The sequence below is a fragment of the Conger conger genome, chromosome 9 (genome assembly GCF_963514075.1).
Source record: "Conger conger chromosome 9, fConCon1.1, whole genome shotgun sequence".
Lineage (NCBI taxonomy): Eukaryota > Metazoa > Chordata > Actinopteri > Anguilliformes > Congridae > Conger > Conger conger.
The window spans coordinates 1,947,199-1,957,198 of record NC_083768.1 but is presented as its reverse complement, the minus strand read 5'-3'; the positions used below and the strand labels follow the sequence as shown (position 1 = coordinate 1,957,198).

Below are 10,000 nucleotides of genomic sequence, written 5' to 3'. Positions count from 1 at the left end.
CTGCAGTGCGCCCGTATTGTGACATCACCGTGATGTCATACATGTCAATCACATATCCGGTTGGAAAAATCGCTGACACCCACAAATTTGTTGGCTAATTTTCAAAGTCGGCGAGCCAGCGGTTAACGGCTCAATACTGCCGGCACCTGATTGGCTAGAAAATACTTCAAGCAAATGAGATGGACACACCTACTCAGCGAGTGCAATTGCTCTTTAATCCTCTGACCACCACTACCCCCCACCCCCCACCCCCCACCCCCCATCCCATGACTGGCATTCTGGGGGAAAAACAGACACACAGAGGGGGGGTGTGTGAAGGAAGCCGTACTGGTGGGGGTAATGCTGTTGCCACGGAGACCCTCCGCCCTCCCCCTCGGAGTACCACCTCTTCCGGTGCCACCTGTGGCCCCTCCCCCTCGGGGGGCCCCCTCTCCTCCAGGGGGCGTGGCCGCGGTGGGCGTGGCCGGCGGCGTGGGGGCCCGGCTCCGGGGGTTCGGGAGGTCTCTCCGCCCCGGCGTCACTCCGCCGTTCGGCCGCCGGGCGTGGCTGTCCGCTCCGGGACCGGCGCCTGGGGCCGGGGGCGGGGGCGGGGGCGGGGCCAGGGCCGGGGGCGGGCGGGGCGCTGCGGAACAGCTCCAGGAAGGGGCGCGGCTCGGCCGGGCCGAAGTCCGGCAGGCGGGCCCCCTCGTTCACCCACGTGGGCAACACCTGCCGGTGACACGCCGCCGGGTCGCCGTGGCGACCGCTGGAACCCGGGGCCTGGCCCTGATCGGCCAGCCAGCGCTGGTAGGAGCTCTCCGCCCGCGCGTAGGCGCTGTGCTCAAACCACACCGGCTCCGCCCCCAGCCCGTTCACCCCGTCACCCTCCTCAACGACCTCTCCCCCCGCCGCGGCCTCGAAGGTGGTACGGTCCGCCTGACTGGGATCGTGAGGGTGCGCCGCCTTGGGTGGGTCCATGGCGCGATACGGGGAGGGGGGGGTTGCTCAGGTGTTCTCACGTCTTCACCTTCCCAAAGTAGCAGAGAGGGGAGGGGGCAGAGAGGGAGACAGGCTGGGGGATTAGACTGGATGGCAGGGGAGGAGGGGTTTAGCAGGGTGGGGTTGATCCAGAAACTCACCCGGAAAATTCAAACCTAAAGCGGCCATTGGCCACTTTGATCAGCATTATAGCTCTCAGATTCTTAATGGTTTAATACTTCGAAGGAGTAAATAAAGGGGATATTCCATCCAAACTACAGGACGGGCACAAAAGAAAAGAAACCAAGACAAAAAAAATAATAATTTCAGAAGGAAAAGAAAATTTGCCCTGGATCAATCCCACAATCCTATTCAAAACTAGCATGCCCCGAGCAATATTAAAAAATATATATATATATTTTTCAGAGACCATCCAAAAGCAAGCAGATGCAGTAGCCATGGTGACATCACACCACACACACGTCACCATCATCCGGTCTCTGGGGACACGCTTGGCAACAAATATCCACCCAACAGGTTGCGCCCAAACTTCAGTGTCCTCAGAAAGCCACGACATGCCGGGGACAAGGTTTACGTTTCCGTAAACCAGCGAGGGGGGGGGGGGGTCAGCGGGGCATAAACCAGCCCAGCCAGGTGGGGGCGGGGGGGGGGGGGGGGGGGGGTCAGCCAGGCGTAAACCAGCCCAGCCAGGTGGGGGCGGGGGGGGTCAGCGGGGCGTGCGAGTGATACAAACCAGGACGTTTATCCGTGCACACACAGCAACCTCAGACGCCCAAAAGCCCAATCACAAAGCAGACCACACCGCAGAGACCAGAACACGAATCCAGCCCATCGCTCTCAGGCAGAAGAGGAGCACGTGCGTGCACAAACACACATACATGTAAACACACACACACACACACACACACACCACAACACAGACACACACACGCACGGACACACACACGGACACACACACGGACACACACACGGACACACACACGGACACACACACGGACACACACACGGACACACACACGGACACACACACGGACACACACACACGGACACGGACACACAGACACTCTCACACACATGCAAACACACCGACACACACACACACATACACACACACACACACATACACACACACACACACACACAGACACGCACACGCACACGCACCACAACACAGACACACAGACACTCACACACACATGCAAACACACACACACACACACACACACACACACACACACACACGTGCATGAACAGACACTCACCAACAGAACAGGGCTACCGACCAGTTAAGACAAACTGTGACTTCTTTCCGTCTGAGTAAAAAAATAAAATAAAATAAATAAATAAAGGAGCTGGTGTGTGGGGATTAACTGGCTAGTCAGACCCTGACACAATCTGACCTTACAATTCCCCTTTCCATACCGTACCCCAAATCAAGCGTACCCCAAATCAGGCCCAAACAAACAGAACCGTACCCCAAATCAAGCCCAAACAAACAGAACCGTACCCCAAATCAAGCCCAAACAGACAGAGCCGTACCCCAAATCAAGGATCTCAAACTCCCGTCCCGCAAGGTCAGGTCACTGTCTCTTGCTTTGTGTGCTTTTCTCTCAATAAAAAGGCAATTTAGGCCAATTTGGAAACGAGGTGTGTCCAGCCGCGGTTACGCACGAGCACTGGTGCTGAGGCACCGCCACGTAGCACACGCTGAGGCACCGCCACGTAGCACACGCTGAGGCACCGCCACGTAGCACACGCTGAGGCACCGCCACGTAGCACACGCTGAGGCACCGCCACGTAGCACTGAGGCACTGTTCATATGGACCGCGGGTTCTGTACCGCCAGTGAGACCCTACCACAGGGCTCATCAAATCACGGTCCTCAAGGGCCAGAAACTACACGTTTCCCACCCTCCTTTTACCTGGGAGTCAGGTGTGAAGCCAGATTGGCCAATCGGTAGCACTAATTACCCTCCGGGCTGGATTTGGATTTGGATTTGAGGGCCAGATCAGGTGATCCCCCGATTAAATGAGTTGTTCCACATTTTAAAGATCCGTCCTTGCTTAAAACGCCAAACTCATTACACAGTCGGGGTACGGAATTAGCAGAACTAGCGCACGCTCACCTTAGGGCAGGGGTGTCAAACTCCAGTCCTGGAGGGCCGCAGAGTCTGCTGGGATTTGTGGTTTCCTATCACTCAGCAGCCAATTAAGGCCTTCAGAACAAGGCATGTGGACTCTTCAGCCAATGAAAGACTTAGAAATGTATCTCTCGTGCTGAAACACACCAAAAACCAGCAGAAACTGCGTCCCTCCAGGACTGGAGTTTGCACCCCTGCCTCACGCAGTACACCCAGCGCTGCGGCTAAGGGTTAAAAACATCGTAACTGGACTCAAAATACAACCCGGCGTAATGCGACAGTTGTGCAGATAACTTTCTCGCAAAGCACCCTGGGATATGAATGCGAAGCGTACCATAAAGGTTAGCGGCTAACAGCACGTTTCCATCAAGCACCGGAATGTCTGGACTCCTCGTATCGGAATGCATATGGGACGACTTCAAAGGCATGCTGAATGCTGAACAACTGTTCATGCTTTCAGTCTTGTAAATCAAACACGGAGTACACGTTTCCACAGACCTCAATGGATTGGAGGAGGCTTGCCTAGTCTTAAAAAGGAATACACCAATATTTCGGGAAATATACCTTTTTTCCTCCCAACTTACCCACACTTCATTTTCGTGCATTCACTGGCTCGGTTTCCATGTTAGCATAACGTGTTAGCTTAGCATAAAGACTTGAAGCCCATAGGAGTCAGTAGCCTACCTCCTTTAAAGTGAAGAAATACACTTAATTCCGAAGCATTCTTATTTCAGTCCAGTTTTAGTAACCCAAATCTTGGTATTCGGAGAAGTCCTACCCGGTAACAGGCTGAATATTCGGTTAATTACGGCGGAAAACATCTGGACGATGAATGTCGCCCCAGCATCTGGATGGCCCTTGATGAGCATAGCCTTACGTTATGCAACATCGTTCTGGCTGTTGAAGCACGATTTGGGGTATATCCGAGGTTTACCACAGCTGTCACTCAAAGCTCAAACCTTTAATTTAAAACAGGTGGAAATCACATATTAACGGTATACTTCATCCTTAACAGCGCTGAGAACCATAAAATGTAATTAAGGCTCTATAGTGCTCTCATTGAGAACCATTTGCTCCATAAAATTGTTTTGTGCCAACTGAGGAAATGATTTAGGAGCACGTCATCTACTAATTGGGATGCATTGTAGCGTTACATTTTTCAAACTAGTACTGAAGCGCATGTGCTCATTGGAAGAATACCTTAAAGAGTCGAATTACCAGGGGTTCGACGCTGAGATAAATCAATACACGTATATTTTACTGTATTCGTGTTTGATTGTAGTGTGTTTTTGATCGTTGCATTAGCTTTTTTTGTGTAGTCAGAGCAAACTTTACCTGCACTCCCTAATCCACAGATAGCCAACATACTTGTTGCTGGACAAACTAGCCTGTGAGCTAACTTCGGTTATTAGCCGAATAGCTTTCTGCATAGCCAGTCAACAAGTTGGTTCGGTCTGCACATCAAAAATGGAAATATTTGAAACCGCGTGTGTGGAGTTCACACCGCGTTATGCACGCGTAGGCTATTTAAAATGATATCGCCTCAGAACATTTGCCTATTGAAACTTTAAGTTACCCCGTTGCAGATAGCAATTCGCTAGCGGTGCAGAATCACTGTCTGAGTTAAAATCCGCTTTCGCGACACACTTTGACACATGCATTTTAGCCAGCCTGCTACATACACTCTCAGCATTCCGCTGTATCGCGCCAAAGTAAAAAGACATTTTATTGAAAGCAACTTTTCTGAAACGACAACCGACAGGCTAGACGGTTTTCCCCATATAACATCACATCTTAAAAACGACGACAGTTTGCATTTAATCCGGTCTCCGGTAGCAAAAAGTGGCACATTTCACTCACTCTTTTTGTGTTACTGTCCGCGTGTAGGTTTCAGAAGAACGGAAAGAGGCGGAGGCCGGGGAACCGCGTCAGCTCATTAAAAGTAGCGGTGGGGGGGGAGGGGGAGACGGGTTCATTTTCCAACTGTTTTGGTATCGCTCGCCTCCGCTGTGAAAGGTGCGTCAAATTAGAAACGTGTGGGTTACTCCTGGTTTATGTACATACACCCCAGTTTTGTCGTTTTAATACGTTTAAAAGTCTTCCATAGTCTATTGTCTCTTGCACTTGGTATGTTCTGGTGTGTACTACAGAAGAACGTGAACAGAACGTGCGCTCATACGTAGTAGGCGAATTATATAACACGGGGGGCGCTCGTTCAAAAAATTCACGAAATCTGTGTTCAATCCAGGTTAAAACGATTACACCAGCAAAATCATGTGAAATAGATCGTAGAATCGCTCTGCAACTCAAAGAAAGACCGCATATAATACGTGTTTGGTTGCCTATATGCATATGCAAAGCCACATTTAAAGTTTTTAAGGATACATTTCCATGTTAATTTTGACAGCTAACCTTAACATATCCACAGATCCGATAGATTCCTATCACCTACAGCGTAAATGTAGACAGACACTAAGGTTACTTGACCGCATACAGATCGGTCACATCTTTTCTAAGTGGATTATGCCATTTGTACAGCGGCCCACACATATTTTGATTGTATACTTCATGTTTTTAAACTAATAACTGCCGAGATGTAATTCATTCATTCAACCTGACATATTGCGCTGCAGACCATGGCCCATATTTTATTTTTCTTCACGAACTCGGTTTGGAAGGGTCGTTTAGACATCAAGTGAAGGTTTGTGAAGAACAAATAATACAATTTGAATTTAATTTTAAATCATATTTGTCTGTAGGAGATAAACTTATTTTTTGCCCTCACATTTTTGGTAACGTAACTACAAGCTCCCCACCAAGAACATTCATCATTATTGTAATTAAACTATAACAGCTGATTGAAACACTGTTGCAAATCCCCCCCACAAACACCCTGCTCTGAATTTAACGTCATTTAATTTATTATCATTGCATTTGCAAAACTACTGCAAGTCCAAAGGCAATACATTCCTATTACAGTAAATAACCCTGTGAATAAATACAAATATCTGGTGATTGAGACAAGCAAATAAAATATCATATTTATAGATTAGCATACATTATTTCTCAGCAATAAATACTGGATATATTTACAGTACTGAAATACAAAAATGCAATTAATTTTTATTCATTTAGTGCATTTATATATCATATCCCTTTTCAATAAATACCCATTTAAATTATATTAACATGTTGCAGAAACTTTAGTGTCAACACAATCTTTGGAATACAGGTCCAGGAACGAGACCTATTTCCTGGATGTTGCGGGTTCAACAGATTTTTCCTGAAGAGAAAATAAAATTAAAAATGAAAAGAAATAAAATGGGAAAAAAACCAGGAATGAATGTGTGTTCGTGAGGAGGCAGTGTCAGTGGTCAGAGCTCCCTCCGGTGGCGACACAGTGTAAATGCAGTATAAGTGTGATGTCGGAATAGGGTTATGTCAATAGGCCCAGATACAATTCCCACTCAGGGGCGGGAGGTTCGCGCAGCACTCCGATGCTGCTTCAGTTGTTCCTTCTTTAGCCAATCCACTTCCAGCCCCAGAAACGAAACATTGTGTGATCAGTGACGTCACAGTGATGTCATCTGTCCGAAAGTACATGCGAGCTTGGCAGTCTCTGTGGGAATGGTGGTGTCGAAGCTGTCGAGATGTACATGAACGGAAGGTAGGTAGGTAGGTGTGTGTGTGTGTGTGTGTGTGTGTACGTGTGTGCGTGTGTACGTGTGTGTGTGTGTACGTGTGCGTGTCTGTAGTGTGTGCGTGTGTGCGTGTGCGTTCACTTGTTCTTCTCCTCCAGGTTGCTCTCAGCTCTCAGGGCCTGACTGCTGGCATTGATGAAGCTGATCCAGTGCTGGAGATCCTCTGGGTACTCAGGACACTCCACCTGAAACACACACGCACACACACACACACACACACACACACACACACACACACACGCATGCGCACGCACACACACACGCACACACACACACACACACACACTCGCACGCACGCACGCACACACGCACGCACTCACGCACGCACGCACGCACGCACGCACACACGCACACACGCACACACGCACACACGCACACACGCACACACACACACACACACAAGCAGACACACGCATGCGCACGCACACACACACACACACACACGCACGCACCCACGCAGACACACGCACACACAGGATGCAAGGTGTGAGCACAGCTATCAGATTTCTCTTCATCACACTTTCTAATTCACACAACTTCTCTCTCTCACTTTCCCTTTCCCTTTTCCCAACTTGCCTTCTTCCCTTTTCCTATAATCCATCTCTCCTCCCCCTGGCACACAGTCACCTCCTCCTCTCCTCTCTCACCCTCCAGTTATATAGGAGCTGCATGGTAAATGGTTGGAATTTATACAGCGCCTTTATCCAAAGCACTGTACAATTGATGCTTCACATTCGCCCACTCACATACCGATACTCACACACCAACGGTGCCATGCAAGGCACCAGCCAGCCTGTCAGGAGCATTAGGGGGTTAAGTGTCTTGCTCAGGGACACTTCAACAGACTCAGGGTGGGATCGAACCGGCAACCCTCCGACTGCCAGACGACCGCTCTTACTGCCTGAGCCAATGAGACGACCGCTCTTACTGCCTGAGCCAATGAGACGACTGCTCTTACTGCCTGAGCCAATGAGACGACCGCTCTTACCGCCTGAGCCAATGTTGCATGGTATTGCCAGTGCCCAGGTCAGACAGCCGTACTCCAGCTTTTATCCAAAACAACTTAACGTTGATAAGACTAGGCAGGGGACAATCCCCCCTGGAGCAATGCAGGGTTAAGGGCCTTTACTCACGGGCCCAACGGCTGTGCGGACCTTATTGGGGCTTGAACCACCGACCTCACGGGGTCCCAGACACGTACGTTAGCCACGACGCCACAGGCCGCCTCCTCTCTTCTCACCTCCCCTCCCCTCCTCTCCTCTCCCCTCCCCTCCCCTCCCCTCCCGCATCCCGCTCACCGTCCTCTTGCACAGGAACTCCACCATCTTGTGCGGGCTGCCGCGCAGGATGTTCAGTCTGCAGAGCATGACGGCGGAGACGAAGCCGTCGGCGCGCGAGACGAAGCGCTGCTCCAGGAAGAAGGCCTTGTCGTCCCAGGACAGGAGGCGGCTGCGCAGCTGGAAGGCCTCGGCCGACGCCAGGGAGCGCCGGTAGCGGATGGTCGACGCCCCCAGCACCATGCTGCACCGGAGGGCCCACATGGCCTTGAACATCCGGTTCCGGGTGAAGAGGGCGAAGCGGGCGAAGTCGCACTCCCGCAGGTACCGGGCGTTGTTCATGTGGCCCATGTGGTCCATGTCGTGGGGCAGCACCCGCCCCTCCACGCACTGCTCTTCCAGGACGTCCCAAACCGGCGGCTGGAACCACGCCCTGAGCACCGTGGCAACGATTCGCAGGAAGTACCACACATCCACACAGCTGAAGAGCACAAGCAGCACAGCCAGCACCCACAGCAACATCCTCCTGCAGGAAAGAGCCGGGGGAAGAGTTACACTGTTACACACAGCAACATCCTCCTGCAGGAAAGAGCCAGGGGAAGAGTTACACTGTTACACACAGCAACATCCTCCTACAGGAAAGAGCCGGGGGAACAGTTACACTGTTACACACAGCAACACCCTCCTACAGGAAAGAGCCGGGGGAACAGTTACACTATTACACACAGCAACATGCTCCTACAGGAAAGAGCCAGGGGAAGAGTTACACTGTTACACAGAGCAACATCCTCCTACAGGAAAGAGCCGGGGGAACAGTTACACTGTTACACACAGCAACACCCTCCTACAGGAAAGAGCCGGGGGAACGGTTACATTCCCTGCTGAAAAAAAACACCTGAAGCTCGGTTTTGAAACAGCTGGCAGTTGGTTGACCAGCTCCATACTCAACATGGTCTGACCAGCTCAAGCTATGGTTTGCAGTTTGAAACAGCTGGTTGCTGGTATGTCAAGCTGGCCATAGCTGGATTTTACACCAGCAAGGAGGTCAAGGGGAAAAGTATACTGTTACATGGTCACAACAGCATCGTCCGGAGGAGAATAGTAAAATGGCACTGCTCAATGACTAGTTATGAATGTGATGCTTTGACTTGTGGAAGAGCCTATGCACTTGTACGTCGCTTTGGATTAAAAGCGTCTGCCAAATGACTAAAATGTAAAAATGTACAACAGTGCCCTGCCGTTTCGGGAGCGCCATCATCTATAACGGTTTCTCCAGCGTCTAAACAAACGTACACATGCACACATGCGCACACTGAGTGACCGAACTGGCTGCCTAATACGCATTAACATTAATAACAAAAATAATAATTCCCAAGTGACTACCGTAGCGATGTTGGTAAACTACAAAAATTTATCCCGCTGGTTTTGATGAAAGGTAGGCCTATTTATCTTGGCAGCCAGCTAGTTATACAGCGAATCTGTTCCACTTTGTGTTACAGTCGCACTTTACCCGGTCGGGATATGTCGGAAGGAACACACTATCTAGCTAGCTAAACGAAAGTGGATTAACTGTTAGTTATTCAATAAAATCGTCCAATTCTAAATATAAATTGCGTAAATCCATATACTTCCACGATACAGTGGTGACGTTACTTTATACTTAACAGAAGCGTCGTAGATATTGCTTGCTGGAAAGAATTAACTAATTAATTCATTCATTCAGTCAGTCAGTGACGTCTCCAGTAGAAATTAATGTAGCCTAGCCTACCTGGAGCGAGCGACAAATTTCAGTCGTCGATGTTGCCCAGTTTCTGATGAGCTGAATAACAGTTAATGCATGAAACTACTCCGAAAATCAGCCTAACCCGACGCGTGTATTAATTAATGCGGTACTCACGGCGCCT

General features: G+C 50.0%; 2 protein-coding genes across 13 annotated transcripts in view; both read right to left on the bottom strand.

Annotated features, from left to right (window-relative positions):
- The window catches only part of LOC133136352 (elongation factor 1-delta-like), a 23,019-nt gene extending 17,761 nt beyond the window's left edge, over nucleotides 1-5,258 (bottom strand). For 4 of the 10 annotated variants that reach the window (XM_061253792.1, XM_061253791.1, XM_061253794.1 and 1 more), the window contains exons 1-3: nucleotides 4,979-5,056; nucleotides 2,241-2,291; nucleotides 329-1,006 (exon numbers count right to left, since the gene is read on the bottom strand). In XM_061253792.1, the coding sequence (XP_061109776.1) occupies nucleotides 329-957 (629 nt within the window). In that variant the 5' untranslated portion in view covers nucleotides 958-1,006; nucleotides 2,241-2,291; nucleotides 4,979-5,056. Of the gene's footprint in view, nucleotides 1-328; nucleotides 1,007-2,240; nucleotides 2,292-4,978 lie in introns of all 10 variants that reach the window. The other 6 variants (XM_061253787.1, XM_061253789.1, XM_061253788.1 and 3 more) reach the window with 5 other exon arrangements.
- Nucleotides 5,259-6,021: 763 nt separating this feature from the next.
- The window catches only part of LOC133136371 (protein THEM6-like), a 4,060-nt gene continuing 81 nt past the window's right edge, over nucleotides 6,022-10,000 (bottom strand). Inside the window, exons 1-4 of one of the 3 annotated variants that reach the window (XM_061253825.1) lie at nucleotides 9,960-10,000; nucleotides 9,865-9,920; nucleotides 8,118-8,622; nucleotides 6,022-7,004 (exon numbers count right to left, since the gene is read on the bottom strand). The exon at nucleotides 9,960-10,000 is cut by the window's right edge and continues 36 nt beyond it. In XM_061253825.1, coding sequence (XP_061109809.1) covers nucleotides 6,897-7,004; nucleotides 8,118-8,618 — 609 coding nt within the window. In that variant the 5' untranslated portion in view covers nucleotides 8,619-8,622; nucleotides 9,865-9,920; nucleotides 9,960-10,000 and the 3' untranslated portion in view covers nucleotides 6,022-6,896. Of the gene's footprint in view, nucleotides 7,005-8,117; nucleotides 8,623-9,864 lie in introns of all 3 variants that reach the window. The other 2 variants (XM_061253824.1, XM_061253827.1) reach the window with 2 other exon arrangements.